Source organism: Epargyreus clarus, unplaced genomic scaffold (genome assembly GCF_041222505.1).
Source record: "Epargyreus clarus isolate Ecla_fem2 unplaced genomic scaffold, WU_Ecla_fem_2.2 ptg000008l, whole genome shotgun sequence".
Lineage (NCBI taxonomy): Eukaryota > Metazoa > Arthropoda > Insecta > Lepidoptera > Hesperiidae > Epargyreus > Epargyreus clarus.
The window spans coordinates 5,534,072-5,556,620 of record NW_027332216.1 but is presented as its reverse complement, the minus strand read 5'-3'; the positions used below and the strand labels follow the sequence as shown (position 1 = coordinate 5,556,620).

General features: G+C 35.8%; 3 protein-coding genes across 4 annotated transcripts; 1 reads left to right on the top strand and 2 right to left on the bottom strand.

Moving 5' to 3' along the window:
* Window positions 1-100: 100 nt before the first annotated feature.
* Top3alpha (topoisomerase 3-alpha) lies at window positions 101-9,615 on the top strand. 2 transcript variants are annotated; one of them, XR_012102538.1, is made up of 15 exons: window positions 101-607; window positions 840-1,049; window positions 1,608-1,860; window positions 2,087-2,257; window positions 2,441-2,616; window positions 3,074-3,356; window positions 3,964-4,175; window positions 4,595-4,706; window positions 5,442-5,668; window positions 6,114-6,252; window positions 6,564-6,724; window positions 6,977-7,460; window positions 7,900-8,148; window positions 8,431-8,546; window positions 9,031-9,056. XR_012102538.1 is itself a non-coding variant. In XM_073075773.1 (15 exons), exons 1-15 carry the CDS (start codon window positions 419-421, stop codon window positions 9,174-9,176), a joined length of 3,132 nt encoding a protein of 1,043 aa, XP_072931874.1. In that variant the 5' UTR covers window positions 101-418; the 3' UTR covers window positions 9,177-9,615. The 2 variants fall into 2 exon arrangements, 1 of the variants encoding a protein (XP_072931874.1); XM_073075773.1 differs by having other exon boundaries at window positions 7,896-8,148; window positions 9,031-9,615.
* A 15-nt stretch (window positions 9,616-9,630) lies between these two features.
* Cby (beta catenin antagonist chibby) lies at window positions 9,631-12,057 on the bottom strand. The gene is made up of 2 exons (XM_073075775.1): window positions 11,784-12,057; window positions 9,631-9,983 (listed from the first exon to the last, which is right to left on the bottom strand). The coding sequence occupies exons 1-2, from the start codon at window positions 11,965-11,967 to the stop codon at window positions 9,769-9,771; spliced, it is 399 nt and encodes a 132-aa protein (XP_072931876.1). The 5' UTR covers window positions 11,968-12,057; the 3' UTR covers window positions 9,631-9,768.
* Window positions 12,058-12,675: 618 nt separating this feature from the next.
* On the bottom strand, window positions 12,676-22,118 carry rtet (major facilitator superfamily domain-containing protein rtet). The gene is made up of 8 exons (XM_073075774.1): window positions 21,948-22,118; window positions 21,314-21,739; window positions 17,763-17,921; window positions 16,742-16,924; window positions 16,205-16,451; window positions 14,792-14,989; window positions 13,979-14,116; window positions 12,676-12,963 (listed from the first exon to the last, which is right to left on the bottom strand). Exons 1-8 carry the CDS (start codon window positions 21,948-21,950, stop codon window positions 12,872-12,874), a joined length of 1,446 nt encoding a protein of 481 aa, XP_072931875.1. The 5' UTR covers window positions 21,951-22,118; the 3' UTR covers window positions 12,676-12,871.
* Window positions 22,119-22,549: the final 431 nt, after the last annotated feature.

Here is a 22,549-nt window from a genome sequence, read left to right as displayed (position 1 = left end):
TTCTCTCACTGATACCTGTTTTGTTTATCTGAATTTTCACAACTGTCCATAGACTAATATGAAGTGAGTAATCAGTAATGTCAAACTCATTCAAGTCAAAGTCAAATTTGATAATTTTATTTGAAGTTAGGAAAGGCGCGAGGCAATAAGATACTACTTATTTTTGCGAAAACTTTTCTATTTCCTATATTTCCTACAGTATTTGACTTAAAGCCATATGATTTGTTAGTTTATTTACGTGCATATAAATAGGTAACCTGAGACATTTCTCTGTTATCTTTATTTTAGAGTTATTATTATAATTTACCTATTCCATCGGTTGTGTTTCAAATGATGAAATTCTTATTCAAAAGTATTAATTTGGGCCAAAAGTAAAGTAAAAAGATGTAATAGATAATGTTATCAGAAAAATAGTAATATGAGCTGTTTCCTTCGTAATTACATTACTTATGGAAGAAGAATAAGTTGTGTTTTAAATTTTAATGGATATCCAATATATATAAACACTCGTTTCAAGACTGTTACAATGAAATATTTAAATGTAGCTGAAAAAAATGATGCTGCGAAAAACATCGCATTGCATTTATCACGAGGAACCTCTAGAAGAGTAAGTATTTTATTACCTAAATGCATTATAAGTTTTGATTTCTATTTCAATCTCATATCTTGAATCTATATGCTATTGAACACTAGTTAAAAAAATTTGGCAATTGTTTTGACAACTTATACTATTTTCTCTGCTTACTGATATGCTTTAATCTTTATACCGTTAAAAGTGCCTCTTACCAATACACCTTTGATCAATCAGTATAATTTCATTATGCTCTTGTCAATTTCAGCGAGAAGGCCTATCACAGTACAACAAGATATATGAATTTGAGGCAGAGGTGATGGGTCAGAAGAGTCAAATGGTGATGACTTCTGTGTCTGGTCACTTGTTAGCATTAGAGTTTGTTGGCATGTACTCTAACTGGAGGTCATGTAACCCACTGTCACTATTTGAGGCTCAGGTCTTCAAACATTGTCCCAAGGACTACGAAAAGATAAAGGTAACTGAGTTCACTGATTCCATTTTTTTTTAATTTTATTTAATATAGGAGTAGCAGACGAGCATGTAGTCCACCTGATGGTAAGTGGCTACTGCCGCCCATGGACATCTGTAATCAACCACAGATAGGATTAGATATTCCTACATGAGGTTGGCCACATATGCGCCTCTACCCCTGAGGACTAAGCTGAAACACCTCGATAAAGTATGTCTCCCTTACCACATCCTTCAAAACGAAACACAGCAGTGGCTAACACTGCTGTTATTAGGCAAAAATAGGTGAATTGGTGGTGCCACCGGAGTCGAACCACAAAGGGTTCTACCACCTTCAAACGTTATTATAAACATGTGTCATTTGTATGTGTTGTGTAACATTGTTGTTAGTGTTGATTTTATCAGTGTACATGACCTCAAATTTATTTAACATTAAGGAAAATATTGCCTTAAAATTAAATGAAACATAATACAAAACATTTATATTTGTATATTAATGAATATAATGAAAATCTAAGTATTTATTTGGTATTTTTCACATTATATACAATACATTATGTTTTAGCAAACATTGGAAAGGGAAATCCGGAGTTGTCAAGGGCTTATCATTTGGACAGATTGTGACAGAGAAGGAGAAAATATTGGTTATGAAATTATAGAAGTATGTACAGCGGTGAAGAATAATTTAGCAATATACAGAGCTAAGTTCTCCGAAATCACGTCTATGTCTGTACAGAGAGCGTTGAGAAACCTTGAGCAACCCAACAAGAATATCAGTGATGCAGTGGATGTCAGGCAAGAATTAGATTTAAGGATAGGTAATTTTTAGTCTTTCACAAGTCATAGAATTAGTTTATACTTTTTTCATATAAAAATGACATAATATTATAACGTTAATGACATCGTAATAGAAATCATGTTTTCAATAGATAAGTATTATCTATTTTAATACAATATTTTAAACAATATTATCTTACCAAAACAAATTAATTCGCAATTTTTTTTCCCGATTTCTACCAAACTAAGTAATTTATTATTTTAAAGGAGCTGCATTTACAAGGCTTCAAACTCTAAGGTTACAAAAGGTTTTCCCTACAAAGTTGGCAGATAAACTCTTGAGCTACGGGTCCTGTCAGTTTCCAACACTGGGTTTTGTGGTTGAACGCTACAGAGCCATAAATAACTTTGTTCCTGAAGCTTTTTGGAAGATTACAGGTAACAAAAATATCATTCTGATAATCTCTTCAGTATCATCCCACTATCTTAAAGTGTGAAAGCAGAAAAACTGAAACAAATGATCCAAAAGTCCGGACGTAAAACTGCTTATATATCTAATTTGACGACAAGAGTCAGGTTAAACTTTCCTTTTTATATGAAATGTTACAAATTTCTTTTCAGTAAACCATACAATTAATAGTTTGAGTGTCAATTTCACTTGGGAAAGGGGAAGACTGTTCGACAAACTTGCATGTCAAGTGTTAGCTAATATTGTATTGGAGAACCCACAAGCCAAAGTTGTTAAGATCACTACACAACCCAAGTCTAAATGGAGACCACTGCCTTTGGATACTGTGGTAAGTAGGCTAAACTAAGTTTATCTATACTAATATTGTAAAGAGGAAAACTTTGTTTGTTTGATTGTAATGAATAGGCTCAAAAACTACTGGACCGATTTTAAAAATTCTTTCACCATCCAAAAGCTACATTATCCACGAGTGACATAGGCTATATTTTACATGAAATATATTTGATAAATAGATTTTGAGGCGGTTCAAAGTTTGCCGGGTCAGCTAGTTTTTAATAAAAGAAGTAGTAAAGTGGCTTTAAGTACTCTTGGCGTTATGTAGTCAATGTGACTGTGGACTTCTGTAACCAACTAGAATGAGAGTCGTATCTAAACACATGTATATGAATTTGTACACATCATGTAAGTCAACATTATACCCAAACCATAATATAGAATTAATACTACCGCTGTAAGATAGAATTAGCGGTTCGACCTTTAGTTAAAAAAATATTTTAAAATTTCAGGAACTAGAAAAGTTGGCATCTAGAAAACTAAAGATTAATGCGAAAGAGACAATGCGTTTGGCCGAGAAGCTGTACACACAGGGGTTTATCAGCTACCCTCGAACTGAAACCAACCAGTTTCCCAAGGAGATGAATCTGCGCAGCCTCGTACATTTACATACAAATGATACTAACTGGGGGGCATTCGCGAAACGCATACTGGACGATGGAGGGCCCACACCACGACAGGGCAAGAAAACTGATATGGCCCATCCTCCTATACATCCCACTAAACATACAGACAGTAAGTTGTTTTGAAAAATTATTTAAATTATATTGATGTGATTAATTCATGGATAGCCACTTGTAAAGTAATTAATATAATAACAGACATTATTAATGATATGAGAAATTATTAATGATATTTTTAAGATACCGAAAGTTTCATCTTTCAAGCGTGGAGGTACTTATGTCACATGAATGTCTTGTAATGTAAAATTAGTTGATGTTTACTCATTACTGTCCCATTCATCGGAAAAGCAAAGATTATAATTTATAAAACACAAGCAGTAGCATAACTATAGGGTTGCAGGACTGACAAAATGCCTAGGGCCCCCGGCCCAAGACGCAGCGAGCTCAAAACGGTCGCCAGGGCCTTAGACCAAACAATCACTAAAGTACGTATTCGTGAGCGAAAATTTCTTACGGCCTCATACAATGTATTTGCCATAGGCCTCATACGGTACAGTTACGCCACTGTACACCAGTTGTGTAATTTAGAGAGGTAACAGGGAAATTAAAGTAAGTCCACAATTATATTGCTGAGTTTGAAGCTGAGGCCTAGTGGCCTTTAATTTAAAAATGCCTTACTGTAATATCAAAATAACTTACCTTGACTAAATTGCTTTCAGCTCTATCAGGCAACGAGTTCCGGCTCTACGAGTTCATAGTGCGTTCGTTCCTCGCGTGCTGCTCGAAGGACGCGCAAGGCCAGGAGACCACTGTCGTCGTGGACATCGCCAACGAGACATTCACTGCCAACGGGCTAATGATCACCGCCAGAAACTACCTCGATGTGTACCCATACGACAAGTGGTCGTCGAAGGAGATTCATCTGTATGAGGTAGTCTTCTTAGAAATATTAAATTAAGATTAAAACTACTTCGCAACAATCCGCTACAAATATGTATGATGATATATATTTTAAACCATACAGTATGTACCACCCTCCCTCCCACAAAGGATGGGTGCAGATGCAAAAATTAAAAATATACACCACCATACATAACACCACCAACACGTGTTTCGCTCCAAAACGGAGCATCATCAGGGTAAGTTGACTCTACGACGGTTAATCGTTAAGTCGTAGTAGTAAGTAGTACTTAACGATTAATCGTCGTAGATTGTCATCGTGTTATTTAAGTTAAAATTTAAGTTTATCCTAATTTAGTTTTTATCCTAGTTTATTTTTTCATGTATTAAATAATGGCATTCATTTTTAACATTGATATTGGTATTAAAGTCTAAATCATGTGATTTCAGATGGGTCAAATTTTCACACCAACAAAGATTGAAATGGTGGAAGGAGCCACATCACCTCCCAATTTACTTACAGAGGCGGATCTTATCGCTCTCATGGAAAAACACGGCATTGGTAAGATTTACCATCCATTGATAGATTACGTTTTTAGATAATTGTCAATATGTTACATATTTTTACCTATTTCAAAATTACCATAAAAATATCCCTTGCATTTTCCGATTTTACTGTGATCTGATTATATTGAGAGTTTAAAGGAACAAAAAATATATTTGAAAAAAATAGCAAACCACCACGTGAGTTGTAGTGACCTCGATACTGATACCAATACTATTTGGCTGACTAACACACCACCACGTCAGTTCGGGCCGACGGTCGCACACAGACTGACTTAAAGCAGACACTCATCTTATGTCAGTAGTGACATATGCGCTGGATACTAATACCCATCTACCCACATAAACTTTACAGATAATAACATAGAAACTTGTCAAAAAATTTAAATAAATATTGTACATAATCATAAATATTTGTTATACAAAGCGTGATTTCCAGCGATACCAATCCATTTATGATCATCAGTCTACCTTTATAGCAGTGACCACTTTCCAACAGATGGACTGCATGTCCATTTGCATATACAAAATTCGAATGTGACTTTTTTGTTTGTTACACTTTCATGCCTTAACTACATAACAGATTGTTAATAAATTGTGTATACACGTTGTCAGGGGTTCAGAAAAGGGCTTAGGATACATTTTATCCAGTAAAAGAACCGTTCCAGAGGTCTAGATACAAACCTCCGACCGCCAAAGAAGCGCGTAAAAGCTTATTTCACATAATCCTCAGGCACAGACGCAACTCACGCGGAGCACATCGAGACGATCAAGAGCCGGGAGTACGTGTCGCTGGCCAACGAGCACTTCGTGCCCGGCGTGCTCGGCATGGGGCTCGTGGAGGGCTACGACGCCATGGGGCTCGCCATGGCGCGTCCGCATCTACGAGCGAATCTTGAGGCCGATCTGAAAGCTATAAGTGAAGGACGCAAGCAGCCACATGTAGTGCTGGCTGATCAGGTAGGTACCATCAAATAAGATTTTTTTGATCCGATTATTAAAAGGAGGTAAAATAAGTTTATATCGACCACCACCACACCTATGCAGGGGTACAACGCCATTGGGCTCGCCATCGCTTACGAGCTAATCTTGAGGCCGATCTAAAGGCTATCAGCGAGGGACGCAAGCAGCCACATGTAGTACTAGCTGATCAGGTAATGTTTGCCAAATAAGGAAATTCTGACCAATTATTGAAAGTTAAAGATAGTGTAGTACGACTGGGTGGTTATCACCACCACACCTATTTCTAGTATGAGGCAGTTCTTATGTCTTGGTCAACTTTAGAAAGATATGGATACTGACTAACTAAATGCAATAAGAGTATCTTAGTCTTTAAGAGTAACCAAACAACAAATAGTCGTTAAAACATCTACCCCTAAAATGTTTCATTGCCGTCTCATTTCAGATAGCAATATATAAAGAAGCATTCATAACTGTGATGGAGCAGGCCAATAAAATAGACAATGCCCTGGGTGTGCTGTTCAATGAACAACCTAGTGCATATATTCCTACCACAGAAGCATTGCCTGTTGATATGCCCGCAGGTAAGAGAGTATTTTAAGAAATTTAAAATGCGTTGATAACAATGATGATTAAGCAATTTTTATGTACTAAATATAAAGTTTGTCTACCTAAATTGTCGAATTTCGAATTGTGATACGAAAAAATTACTGTATGCATAACTGGTGTAAAAGTGAATCTAAAAAAAGAGTAACCTATTAAAATTTGAAAAAAAATCCAGAGCTTTTTTCCATCATCTTCCTTTTTTATGAGAATACCATCTCAGAAGTGGCTGAAACTATTTTTTTGAAGATAGTTTTTTCCAAGAATAAACATACCATTTTCTCTCCTACAGCATTAAAATGTCCGAAATGTGGTACAGACATGGTTGTCAGGCGGAAGAAAAACAACGAGGAATTCTATATAGGCTGCATGTCCTTCCCAAACTGCAGGAACTCTGTGTGGTTTCCTAATGTCGTTAAAAAAGTTGACGTTTTACCGGAAACGTGTCCCACAGTAAGTAATAGTATCCATAATAATCATGAATTTTTAAGATATAGTGTATAGTCTACCTTTTGTAAATCACACTTTATATGGAAATGCCTAATGTAAGAATACTTTTTCTAAATTTATGTCCAAACTATAACATATTGCTCCTTTTACGTAGAACACGAATTATGAAGATTTATATATAGCTTCTTCTTTTAAAAATATATGAAATTATATATTATATATGAAATATTAGTGAAAATATTACTTACCTTTCAGTGCGGCCCCAACTATCATAAAATCAGATTCGAGTGGGGAAACAACTCGCTAAGTCACTTATACCCATCGCCACACGTCGCTTGTATCGGAGGCTGCGACACCAGTCTGCTCGAACTCCTAAACATAGATCTATCTAGAGTGAAAAGAACACAATCAACAGTTAATAACACAACAACACACAGTTCAACAAATACTTCAAACAGATCGAATAGTGTGTCCAGCATGACATCGAGTTCAGTATCGCAAAGTAGCCGGAACGTACCTAGGAACACTCGACCTATGAATAATACTAATGCACAGCCGAGGCAAAATGTAACTCCAATACCTAGAGCACAAAGTTCTATGAATCCTATAAGAATGCCAGCGCCAAACAGGCCAACCAATGCATTGCCGACGCCCAGCGACAGCGGCGACAACGCAGTGGTGTGCCAGTGCAACAAGCCCGCCGTGCAGCGAACTGTACGGAAGAATAACCATAATAACGGTGCGTAGTCTTAATTGTGAAACTGTTAAAATTTTAATTTGCCCAATTTTCGTTTTAGATTTCCGTACCTAAAGCCGTCTGAAAATTCCGCCGTCTGTCCGTCTGGCTCTGTCTCCTGAACCGTAATAGATAGACACTTGACATTTTTACAGAGTACTATAAAAACAAATACTAAAAATAAAATAAATTGGAAATAAATGGGGGTGGCCCTACAAGAAACCGCTATTTCTCGAGGTTTTTTGCTTTATCTATTCAATTGTTTTGGTAGATAGTTAAAATTTTCACAATGCATTTACATCAATGGCTACTATAATAACAAATACTAAAAATAAAAAAGATATGAAAAATTTGATACTTAACCCTTCATGTTCGACTTGCACTTGGCCAATTATTTTTCATGCTCGGCAAACGCTTAGTAATAATTAATTGTTTTAGGTAGACAATTTTACAAATGTCCAGATGGACCAGAGAACGGTGGTTGCGATTTCTTCTCGTGGGCACAACCGAGCGAAACACTGCAGAACAACTTCGATACACCATCAAACTCGAATAGTTCTTGGGGAAATAGCTCGAATTTTAACAGTGGTAGTAGCAATCAGCAAGGATATGGTGCCCCTACTCAAGGATATAGGGCCCCAGGTCAAAATGACGGTGGTGCAGTTTGTAATTGTGGCATTCCAGCTAAACAGTGAGTACTTGTTTGAATTTAAAATAGTTATTTAATAATAAAAGAACCTATATCAGCAACATATTATAGCTACTTAAAAGGCGACAGCCTTAGATTTATGCAGTGCTAATACTTATTCGATCAATCCATCGGCGACAATGACATTCAAGTGATTTACTTTCAATGTTATAAAAAAAAGTTAACTGTTATTAAGACTTTTTATATTTCCAAGACTTTATATTTCCGTATGTATACTCATATTATTACAATTTAACAATTTACTTTAACATAATATCTTTTCAGGATAACAGTGCGTAAAGAAGGACCAAACAATGGTCGGCTGTTCTACGCGTGTTCCAAGGATTACAACTCGCGCTGCAATTTCTTCGAGTGGGCTGACGGTGGCACCAATAACAACGGTAATAAACTAAGCATTCACAAAGGCTTTACAAGTCTATCATGAATATTTCAGAGACTATTTATAACTGTTACATTTTTATAACATTAAAATACCAACCAACCAAGCAATGGTAGCTGATGTCCATGGACATCTGTAATTCTACATTCCACCTGAAACCTATCACAGAGGCGTTGTCTCTCCTGAAGATTAAAGTCAGTCACATCATCCTTAAAATGTGGAAACAAAATATTATTATTTCTATTGTCGCACTATTATAGAATCCGGTCAATTTGATGTCCATGGACATGTGTAATTCGACATTCCACCTGAAATCTAATTACAAAGGCGTTGTCTCTCCGGCAGATTAAAGTCCAGTCACATTCTTAAAACGGGGAAACATAAAATATTATTATATCTTCCGTCGCACAACAAAAAAAATGTTATTTCTTTCGTCGCACTAGTAGACTGCGATATCCCAGGTGGTTCAAATGAAATCTTTTCAGCGTCAGATTGGGGCGCATCGGAGAGCAGGGGCGGTGCGCGAGGGAGAGGGGCGCGGGTGCGGGGCGCGGGCGGGCCGCGGCTGTGCAGCGTGTGCCGCCGCGAGGGACACACGCGGAACCGCTGCCCGGAGCGACCGCAGGACTAACTTACGCACGACGTGATGAGTCGTCGTGTCGTGTCGTCGTGTGTAAATGTCACGATAAACGTAAGACATTGGCGCAATTGTTGAGCAAAATATAAGAGAAGATGTGCTCGCTTCATTGTGACTGTCTGTGATTGAAGGTCTATTGAGGGAATTGAGATGTGTAAATTGGAAAAAGCCACTCAATTCCTAGTTATATGATGATTTTGTGTAATATTAAGGTGGCAAATACTGATAGATTGAGATTACGCGGCCAGTTTTGTATATACAAAATTTTAGATCCAAGATACTTAGCTAAGGCTAAAGACTGGTAAAATATTTAAACATTCTGTGCCTTGTTACTATTTTTATTTAGCTCTGAACTCAAAGATATGTATTTTTTTTTTATTAATTTTGTATTTAACATTCAATTAGTTTCAGATAACGTACGGAAATCATTTCTGGTCTAACTTTATACTATATGTTAATTTATTTTAAGTTGCTCATAATTTAAGGGCACATTGTATATACTGTTAATAAAATGTTAAAATACATTTTGTAAATTTTTAATACAATAAACATACTTAAATATACAAGACTGTTTTCTTTTTATAACCTACCATTTTTCTTTTTTCTTTCTTACTTTTAGAGAGCCTAAGCTTTGGGCCTTTTGTATTTCAGCCTGCTGTTCAGCTTCAACTGTTTTGTCTGTCATCATATCTAGCAGTATTTCAAACTTTAATCGCAACATATTGTTCTCTTCTTCTAATCTTTCCAATTCCTTCTTCAAACGAATTACTTCTTTGTGAGCTGCTCCAGCACGCCCAGAAGCTAAAATTGGATAGAAAATTTAGGTTTCAGAATTTAATTCGTGTACTTATTGAGATTGTAGTTTTTACCATGATCAATGTATTAAATAAAACATTAACGGTGGTGGATGGTTACATTAATTAATAAAATTCATAAGATAAAAAAATACAAAATCTCAAATATTATACAAGATACAAAAAAGGGACTTAAACGGGTTATCATACTGAAGGGCAGATTATTGCAAATTATAGTACATTACGATACGCGTGGCCAAAGTAGCCTATTTTTGCACGGCGTGAAGTTAGCGCCCGAGCGCAGCGAGGGTGCTAAACGCCGTGCAGATAATAGGCTACTTTTGTCACAAGTATCGTATACTATTTTATAGCTCGTGTGACATAAACCCGCTTATACTTGTGAAGAAATATGATAATTATTTTGAAACTTATAAATGATTGAAACTAAAAATTATGAACTAAAAAAGCAATAAAAATGTGACACAACCAAAACCATTGAAATTTAGAAAATTTAGTAATTATTCTGCTCTTGTGATAAAGACAAATCTAACACCACACGTACGTCGAAATCTATCAAGCCATTTAGGCTACATACAGGCGTCTAGACCAATGACTTATAATGGGAACTCCACCTAAACGTATTAAAGAAACATATGATAAGCAATCACATAATGTACTAATACATAACTAATACTAGTGATACAGTAGAAAATCGATTATCCGGACCTCAGTTATAAATATTCACGATTATTCGGATTGTGAAACGTGAACAAGTAACTTTGTAATAACCCTTACAGATCAGCCATATTTTGTGTGACATGTGCATTTAAATTCCGGAAAGTCGCCAAATCGCAACAAAATAGTTACTATAAAAAACAAAAACCCGATTGCTAAAAATATAACCTATGTTATCGCCACAATTAAGACGAATCCAACGACACATCATGTATCAAAATTAATGAAGTCGTTTGAGTTTGCCAAAGAATGAAAAATACATACGTAACAAACATATAGTCGAAAAACATCACCTTCCTAAATCGGTTTAAATAGCTTTTCTTCATAAACTCAATTATCCAAGTTTCCTATAATTTGAATGCCACAAATACGACAACAAATAGGTCGCTTAGTCGAGATTCTACTGGAGTAGTATTATGGCTAATTTTGATAATGATTCCTAATTTAAATATCTTCTACTATGGTGTGTAGCGAAAATACACAGTCAAAACAAACAATAAAATTCGATAAAGCCCAATAGTTAGTCTTATAGTGATGCTATTGCTTAGTATGTACACGATTGCAAAAACATTTATAAATACGTCCAAAATAAAATATTAAAATAATTATAGCTTTAAACAAAATACTCACTACTCACTTTTAATTTTTAAATGGCATTTAAAAGTATGAAACGTTCATAGCTATATTTATTTTATATCACGGCGTGCGTAAATGGACGTTTTACGCACGCTTCGCGTGCGCAAAACCCCCATTTCCGACCCCGTAATATAAAATTTTATACAACACGCGGACGAAAAATGTTTTTCTGACTCGTGTGATTGCAGTCCTCGCCTGCGGCTCGGCCTGCAAACTCACACTTGTCAGAAAAAAATTTTTCGTCCTCGTATTGTAATGTACTATTTTACAACTGTGAGGGTAGTGTATTAATATTCGTATGGTGTAAAAATCGGCTACTTTGGACACAGAAATGCGTAGCTAAAATGCGGGTTTAGGTCACAGAGTGCTATAAATGTTATTTTACTTTGTTGCTTTATGATATAAAAAGTTTAGAAATATGTGCATATTTATTTACCTGGAATCCACTGTCCGTCTTCAAAAGTTATTTCGAAGTCCCCGAGTTTCAACTTCAGTGGTCCTATATCTATCGATAATTCTTTCGAGGCATAATCACTACCTAATTCATTTTTTAATACCGAAGTGTCTTGTCTTCTCACGGGTATAGTTTTAGGGGTAAATTTACTACTAAATAATGGCATTATTGCATTTAAAACACTTGAGAATAATGTGCTTTCGATTGTTGTATCTAAATCAAACAAATTGTCAAAACAGTGTTGCTATGGTAACCACAAGTTAGTTTTTATGTTAATTATGACAAAGAACTATCCGTTTGAGGTTGCCAACAATATCATAATTGTGTATACGTTTTTAATTGCCGGACATGTATAAAAATAATAAGAATATATATATACCCCCGATAAGGAACCCCTATCCTTTGGAAAGTCGGATACAAAGACTTGTGACATTGAAATAGATACAACCTTGCATAGCTGTTGTAAATTGGTATTTTTAACATTCGAAAGTAGTTTAGCCTTTTAAATAATGAAAACAACAAAACTAATAATCCAACCGTCAGACTTCTCACCAGAACATGCTACTTGTACCAGCGCCAACAGGGAAGTGAGTACCTTGTAAGTCAGTGTCAGTCTGTCTGCCCTCCTACCCTCTATTTTTTTATAAAAATGTTGACGTCCCTAAAATAGTTATTTTTGTTAGTTGAAAGTGCGGTACTTTAAATGCTCATGTCAATCTTTCAGAGTTCCAGGTTCTACCCAGACAAGTTGACATTTAAATACATGAATTTAGATATATGTTTAGGATTGATCAATAATATTGATTCCTAGTTTTGAGGCATCGAGTGAGGTATTTTTAAACAATATATTTAGGAATGAAATAAAACAAATATACTGGTGTAAAAATTTAATTTTAATACTGTTATTCGAGATATAGTATCATTAAAATTGTAATACAAAAATTATAAAAGTTGACTATAAACATTGTAACAAGTTAATATTAAAAAGGTAAATCTTTTACGACAATAAATAATGTGTATAAAATTATTGCTTGGATGTATGCACTAAATTACAGAAAAATAAATATTGTTCACGTTTTCAGTCTAAATAACATCACAGCTGGTATTACTAGAATTACGGCGCCGATGGTGTATGTCATCATTGCACCAGAGTACCAATATACTGAAACAAAAATAAAGTATAAGGAATCAAATAATTGTGCAAATATTACTTTTGAGCAATATTGTGAAATTAAAGTTCCAACATTAAAATGTACTTAAAATATTAAGTATAAAAATAAAAGAAACTAAGATCATTATAATATTGATATCCATCGAAAGTGGTAAAACTCTTTGGAGTCCACTCCGAAGGTCGCTACATCTGTTTCTGCCTTATTACGGCAATATATAGTATAATAAACAGCAATAAGGGCCCTTTCTTGTTACACGGTTTACGTTCGTACGTGCAATCGCCCACAAGAGTGCCACTTGCATCCTATCGTGCTTCTAGTCCGCGTGCCATAAACACGCGTGACAGGTGTAGCGCCGTGTTATGTAGACTGTATCATGTATCTATATCTCAAAGGTGGTAAAACCTCTGAGGTTCGACTTTGGCGGCAGCACTGCCTCATCTATTTCTGACTTATTTATAACAGTGTTAAGCGCTGCTGTGCTCTGGTTTGAAGGATGTGGTAAGGGAGACATAATTTTCCGAGGCGTTCCAGTTTAGTCTTCAAGGGTCGTGGCGCATCTGTGGCAGACTTCAGGTAGGAATATTTTATCTATCTTGGGTTGATTACAGATGTCCATGGACGGCAGTAACTTACCATCAGGTGGACTGCATGCTCGTCTGCAACTCTTATCTATACATATAAATAAAATTGGAGTGTCTGTTTTTAATAATGAAATTACCGCTTTTTACTACATGCATATGAATATATATACGGTATATACACCAAAATAACATTTTAAAAATGTTTGTCTGTCTGTCTGTTTGTTCTAGCTAATCTCTGAAAAGGCTGGACCGATTTTGACGGGACTTTTATTGGCAGGTAGCTGATGTAATAAGGAGTAACTTAGGCTACTTATATTTTAGAAGTAGCTGTGTCCCGCGGTTTCACCCGCGTTATTTCTTTTTAACGCGGATGACACCGCGGGGCACAACTAGTATCACATAAAAAAGATGTAGTGCATGTTACCAGCGGAGGCGAGCAGCGGGCCGAGCGCGCGGGCGAGCGCGCCGAGCGAGCGCAGCGCGCCCAGCGCGGCCCCGCGCGCGCCCGCCGCCGCCGCGCGCGCCGCCATCGCCGTCATGCACGACACCGCGAACGCCGTCGCTGGGGGGCAAACATTCATTATCAATATTGACGTTTTTATGTGTTCAATTTGTACTGTGTATTGTGTGCTAGACATGCAAGTGTATGCATTATAAGATCGAAGACAGTAATAAAAGATGCATCGTACGGACAACACGCCTTTTATTTACGGACCACCATCGAACCACATTACAAATTATTTAATAGCTTTGTAATTTGCAGGATATAAGCTTATTACCTTATGCATTCCTGTCCTTAGTAGATTTATTTTCCAATACAAAGGTATTGAAAGACTATATCTATAATTGCTTGTGAATCTTATATTCCGTACTTGTAAAGATAGCAACACTCACACAAAACGAAAAGCAAGAGGCTTTTTACAGCCATTCACTATATTAGTTACGGAACTTGGTCAAACTGCACTATTTTACCTCTACGTCCGCAATCCGCATCGGGAAGACGCACTCAAGACGAAGAGCACGAGTCTAGCCCATACCCACACCGCACTGAACACGAGCGAGACGCAGTCTGGCGACACGGCGATCATCGCAAAGCATAGAACCGCGGGCGGCGAGAGCGTTAGCAAGCCGCTAACGTGTCCACTATCTTCAGGCACCACCCCCTGCGACCTGTAGACGAGCCCCTAACCGCTCTACCTTGTGACACCACGTGTACGTGGGGACCGGCTACACTCACCCAAGGCGAACAGCACGAGCCCCGCCCACAGCCACGCCGCGGCGGACACGAGCGGCACGCGGTGCGGCGGCGCGGCGGCGAGCGCGACGCACAGGAAGGCGGGCGGCGTCAGCGCCAGCGAGCCGCGCGCCGCGCGCTCCGCCCCGCGCGCGCCCAGCCGCCGCGCCGCGCCGCCCTGCAGCACCGCCATTATCACACCTGCGAACCGACACCGACGATACATTAACACGAAAGAAAAACGAAAAAAATACATTGATTTCGTGGTAAAATCTGCACTAAACTTCTAGTCCGCTCCGAAATTGATGCGCGCAGGTGTAGTCAAAGAGCTAATGTGGTCGAACACAACTACAAGCATATACTCCGTAGCAATAGTAAGCAACACACTAACGCAGCTATGTACCCGTGGGCGAGACCGGGCAGCGGAGCCGGGGAGTGCGCGCTATCTTCGTCCCGCTGATATCTACAATCTTCTGTTGCGACGCGACTCGTTTCTACATTCAGACCGGACTAGAAGTTTAGCGCGGACTCTAATACATTACATTTACTAAATATTTTTTTTGCTAGGTGCGATTAATTATAATAATTAAGATTTATGCTTTTACTTATATTTTACTTAAGCATATAAAGTTGCCGAAAGATAGCAAATGTAAGTAAAAGTAATGTAATTACTACATACATTTAAAATTGTTATCACCTAGTCATACAAATTAAAAAAATCTAGTTTAATATTTTATTGTCTTGGTAATTTGTATTAAATTGAATACCAATTACAAACTTTACCAAAAAACTACCTGTGAGTAGAAAATAATGTTATTTAATCACACGATTAACTTAACTACGCCACAGCAAGTGCAATAACAAGCTAATATAAAATTCACGGCGGGAAAACGGCCATCATTTCAGACCTTGTTTATTCGATATCGCAACCGGAAAAAGTAACGATAAAAAAAGACGCAAATAAAACCTTTCAAATAAATTATTCATAGTTTTTATCAGAAATAATTTATTTTAAGTTAATCATTTTGCTAAGCAATTTAAATTTCTATAACACTGTTCATTGATAAAATCGTTTTTTATGATGGTATGTTCGATAAAAGTACGTAATTTCATACATTGACTCATATGAGTAAATTATATATTTTCCCCTATTGTACGGCGGAGAAACCAGATTTACCGCACCTACGTATTCTCCCAAATATAAGAACAATATGAACAAAAATATAAAGCTTATCATAAAGGACACTCAGATTCTTGGTATTGTAATATAGATATAAGACACAAACTGATTAAAAAAAAGTATTAAGTTTTTCGTATAAATCCACAATTAAATAAATAAATATATAAGTAATTTCCAAGCTTAACTTCACTGCTATTAAACCTATAATTAAAGTTTTTAAAAAATATCTTACTCACCAATGACTAAGAACATTTTCCCTTGTTGCATGGCGGAGAAACCAAACGTGTGGTGTGTTAGGAACGTAATAGTAAACTCGAGTCCCGAGTATATGAATAAATATATGAAGTATATCAATCCTAGTTTAGAGAGAACTTTCTTTTGATGCTCCGATATATTCGTGACTGCAGTAAAGTTGAGTAAATGCCATGGACACACATAATCCAACGCCTTCGATAAATTTAAACGTAGTGGAGTTCTTTTGTTCTGAAAATCATAAGACCTTATTACTTACATTACATGCAATTAAACAATGTGACGTATGTATTTACAAATAATTTTTCACAAGTTTTTACATTGAAAACAAATAATATAATATAAAATACTGAAAAAAACATTGCAATTTTCTTCAATTCGTCACTGTAATACTTATTTTTAAATTTTCCAATTGGATCGAATGTATTTGAATTCGAAGCATATAATCGAATCAAGAAACTAGATTCCAGAAATTAAGATTAGTGCTTTACGTAGACTAAAAGGATTAATTTTGAACAAACCTTAGGCAAAGTCTCAGGAACGCAGAACATAACAAGGGCAATATTCGCTAAGGCAAGAGACAGGGCATAGAAAGCGGGCCGCTCGCCCCAAGAGCCCGCGGTGCGGTCGTGCGACATAGCGAACCACGCCCCCGCCAACGGACCCACTATGAATCCCACTGAAAACGCTAGACCTATTAAAGCCTGAAAAGAAAAGTGCTCGGTCATGCTTAAAGAAAAAATATACAATACAGTACAATTGAACACGCTAAATAGGTCTTAAAACCCTAATTATTTACAATATTTCTTAGTATTAATTTAAATTGCATGCACATAATTTTCTAAAATACCTATTGTCGATTTTAGAAATAGAACGCAGTTTGTACCATCTATAGAAATCTGAGACCAAAAACACAATTTCTATAAGGCATCGCTATGCCTTAATTTACGCAAATAAACAAAATTATGAAATCAATAAGATCAATAACTTAAACCAAATAAAATGATGTACAACATGATGTTACAATAAGCCATAAGATCGTATTAAGTATACACGAGACCAAGTAGAGATGTTTCTTCCTTATCGATATCAGTAATTAGACGATAATAATAATGGTATTTATTATTCGTGAGTCATAGGTTACATGCTTGTAATATTTCTTGTTTGTTTAATTTTATACAAAATAGCTAAAGTTATAACTTCTAAGCGTTTTGATATATGATGAAGATCAATTTCGCTAGTAATGAAGCATGCACGCAAAAACTTATTAAAATTTTAGGTATTTGTGATGAGAATGGATGGTTTCTTTACTTCATCTTCATCTATAACACTGGAATCATTGAATCATAGCAGATTATTACCATTTATATAGTTTTGGTTGTCTATTATTGGCTTAATTTAATGTCAGCTAAATTTACAAAAATACTGCACCGCTGAAAAGAAAATCCACATAAAGAAGGGTAATTTTACAGAGAGTAACACAGGCTGCTTAATATCTAAACTACTAAGCTACTTAACAAACTTATCACGAAGTCATCTTACCATTCCCCTCGCCCTGGTCTTTTCGTCGGACGCGTCGGAGACCACAGCCATGCTGAGGCTCACGTTCGCCTTGCTCAGCCCGCCTACGAATCGCGCGAGCACGAACACGCTGAACGTACTCGCGCAACTCCATAGGGCGTGTGAGGACGCTATGCCGATCTGTCAACAATATATTTATCCTATCATATGAGCCTGTTAGAACCAGAGTAGCATAACTACAAAAAACGATTTACAATATAGAGAAAAGTAAAAGTGTATAGTCCGTGAAGTTGTTGCGAGGAGATGTAGTCATACAATTTACTATGGCGACGCGATTCATTTCTGTTCAGAGCGGACTAGCTGTTTTACGCGGACTGTACAATATATTTAAATTACGAAAATACAGATAGTCAAAAATCATTAAAATGCAGTTAGGTTCTAGCAGCCTCATATAATCTTTACTAAATATTTAAGTCATAATGGTATATTATACAGGCGCGGTTCCAACGGGGGTTCACAGGGGCCATAACCAAAAACCGTTGAGTCCGACTCGCACTCGGTCAGTTTTTCTTTCGTGGGGATACCCTGCATGGATTCTCTGCCGCGGGGGTAGCGGTGCCGGATTTTACATAAAGTTAGAAAAAAGTGGTCTAATTTAACCAAATTTTCTAAATTGGTCTAATTTATCCTGTGACATCTTGTGCTGCGATCGCGCCTGATCTTATATACTGGTTATATCGAAAGGAACAAAAAATATGGAAACGCTTTCTACACTCACAGCCCCACACTAGGATTCTCTGTATCGTGGATGCTATGGACACACACAGAGACAAATACACAAACACCCAGACCCAGAAACAGAAATCTAAATTCATCATTTAGAAATCTGTCTGGCCGGGGATCGAACCCGGGACCCTCTGCGCGTCAGACCGGCATGATGACCGCTCCGCCACTCGGGTCGTCATAACCTATGATTTAAGTACATAACAAATTACTTCAGAGAAATTACCATCAATTATTAATTTTATTGCTATTACTTTCACAATGAATGCATGGCGATCTTATACTTTACCATACTAAGTCATATAAAGTGATTATTAATGCAACTTTCTATTTTTGTTTGTCTGAGCTATTGTTGGCAGTGGCTTATCCGAATTTACGTGACTTTAACACGAAAATATATGCATCGGCCACTGATTAGAGGGATATTTACAAAGTTTTTCCGTAGAGTTTCTTTTCCCTAGCGAAAATCCTTCTGACATGATGGTATATATTAGATATTCAAAAATAATTATTTCAGATAAATCTAGGTAAATACTCTAAAACCCGTGAATAACACTGCACACGTGCAATACAAAAACAAATACAATTTAATATTGTGATGTGGGCATTAAATTGATAAGTAATTTATAAAGTTATGCTAATTAATTTATTTATATTCAACTGTATAATTAGCTTATTAAATACTCGTTTTTCAGATACTTAGTATATATATATAATTATTAATAATAAATACGTAAGCAAGTATGTAGGTATATGCAGCCAGCATTATTCGCTGGTAGGACATTACAAGGATGTACAAAACTGGTTTGATATGGTAATTAATTTTATACTACTATCTAAGTACTAAGATGGTATAAAAAAGGGTGAATTTTTCAAACGGGCCTTCAGGGGCAAATCCGAAACTATAAGGATTAGCGAAAAATGCTGAAAGGAGTTACGAGGCCGATTTTGATAAAAACTAAAATTGCATCATTACTTTTTTAAAATATTTTTTTCCCTACCCGGGAATCGAACGAGTTCATTTTGAAAAAAAATACACCCTCTATATTATTCCACTATTTGATAGTTTGTTGTTAAAATGTTTCACGCTCCATGTAAGGCTCCACCATGCATTGTCCTATTAATACATCTGTTGACATCAAGATACATTTTGCCAGCCAACCCTTAGTTATGAGGGACGCAAATATTTTGTTATCAAGAGTGGTAAAAGGAGATACTAATACGCTAGCTTTACCATTCGGTTCCTTGTTTAGTAATTCTACATTTTCATACGAAACGCATAACTGAGGTGTAAACGAAATAAAGACAATTAAACTGGGGAAGGATATTGTTTCTAATCTGCCCTTGTACTTAATTATAGTGTAGGCAATAGTTTTTTAATCTTCATGATATTCTGAGCTACACAAAAACTAATACATAAAACGTATATATGTTGCAATGCATGTAAGATAAATGTAAGTAGGTATCTAAATATAGCGTTGAGCGAAACTACGAGAAATTGTACTCATAATATATACAATAAAACTAGAATTTAAGTAATAAATAAATTTTTGAAAACTAGTTTTAGATTAAATTGTTCTAAAACCTGTTCAACCTAAAGATAAGTACCTACTGACCAATGATAATCGCGTGTAATGCTCGGAAACGAGCCTTCGTCAAGTCGAACCTTACATTACATACACTTGTAATGTTACAACTTTAACCATGACAAGAGTAAGTACATTCACCTCAAATTAAAATTGTCTTTATCTCACAGCCTACTACTATACAGATACACAGTATACTATACAATGCGCAACTTTAAGTAGACATTTTTTCGGTCGTAAGTTAGTACGTCGTTGGAATGTAATAAAAAAATCAATTATAGGTATGCATTAAATATCTCAATTAGATTAAAACACTTGTAAAACTACCAAATGTAAATTATAAACTTACATTAAATTTGCTTGAATGTGCACAATATGTTTTTTTTTTCACTTTTTCGTAAAAAATTGCGCGAATTTTCAATGATTTAAAGTACAAAACATATACTACAAATTTATTTAACTGAATCAGACTGAATAAATGCCTTTTAAATATTTATATTTTCTGTCCAAAAAAATTATAACATTATTACGGTTGGATGATTATTCGGAATGTGCTGCAAAAACTTGTGCATAAAAATTACTTGGTAATTGTAGTTTTAACAAAAAATAAATAAAACAAGTAATTATTACAAAAATATAATTTTAGCACATACATCACCTAGTTTACCAATCTGAAAATTATTATATTACAGAATTATTTCTTTACTGTTTTTTTCTTCATATTTCAATTTTTCTTTTATACTAAGCAAATATTGTTTTGTTACTATAGATTTGTTTCTTTTTAAATAATTTGTTTGAAACAGTTATAAGATAGCTGTTCCTGTGTTAATTTTTGTCTATTTGGTACAAGAAGGTCTACTTATCCAAACTTATCTGATATGATCTCGTTACTTTTTATTATCACTGTATCTGGGATTACTGATAACATCTTAAACTGAAACATTCTCATAAAGATCACTAAAAAAACGACTTTACCCAGTTATATTTTTAGGCTATTGCATCATGACCATGGGTATTTTTTATTACAAAGATGACTCAACTGATGACACATTAAAAATTCCACAGTCATTGTAATAACAATATACTTTTTAATTGACAATAATTCAATGATTACCATTTATTCAATTTGAAGTGGATTGCAGTACAGTTGATTGCATATCATTTAAGGTCAATTGCTTATTTAAAACAAATGTTTCTACTTACCAAGCAAATTAGAAGCATGGGTTTCCTTCCATACGCATCGGAGAGGCTTCCAACAATAGGACTCGTTAGAAATTGTAAAAAACTGTACATAGAGCCCAATGCACCTCCAAATAATACTGATGCAAATCTATCCGGGGCTCCTGTCATCTTCCGGAAACTTTCCACCGCATGCAATAATGAGGAATAGAGAGTATTCTTATTTCCCTCTTCCTTGTTATAATAATCCAGTAGAGAGGGGAGAAGTGGAAGTATCATTGTAAAGGCCAACAGGTCTAATAGTAATGACACAAATATTAAACTTATAGTTTTTGTATTAGATGCTACAGCAACAGGATGTGGCTCATCTTTGCTTTTTAAGTCATTTTTTATCACATTAGAGTTAATTTTCCTCTTTTTTAAATCACCATTGGCACCTTCTAAGTGATCCTGGAAAATGTTGTTTATATAGAATTATTTTTGAAAATATAAATATGAAGTTCACGAATTAATAATCCGGTACTTTTAGCATTATATTATGTTTTTGTGGACGTATTCACTTTGAAAATAAATATTATGAAGTTATGTTATGAAGTTCAAATGAAAAACCATGAAATAAAAATAAGATAAATAATAATCTTCATAATGTAACACATACCATTATATTATGTATTTTAATAACACTCCCGGTACGATATGTTGTCGACAAGCATCTGGAGCCATTTAGCTCAAAAAATTAAATCAACATTTATTTAAACGTAACTTTCACTTCGTAGCTTAGCTCACTCAACTTCACTCAAGTCATTGCAACATTATACTAATAGTGATGGGCCTGATTCAAGAGAAAATACTTTAATTGTACGAAAAATACTAGCATATTCAGCTCATGTATTCAGGAGGTTCTAAAATACCAATTATATTAAAATTATATAGATACTGAACATACACAAAACTAAAAATAAATAAATAAATAAATATTAAAAAATACTTATATATACAAGTATTATTTGTATTCTTGAAGGTGGTAGAACTCTTTGTGGTTCGACTCCGGCGGCACCACCGCCACACCTATTTCTACCTAATAACAGCAGTGTTAGGCGCTGCTGTGTTCCGGTTTGAAGGGTGTGGTAAGGGAGACACACTTTTCATCCAGCCAGACAGGCGTTCCAGCTTAGTCCTCAGAGGTAGCGGCGTATCTGTGGCCGATTTCAGGTAGGAATATCTGATCCTATCTGGGGTTGATTACAGATGTCCATGGGC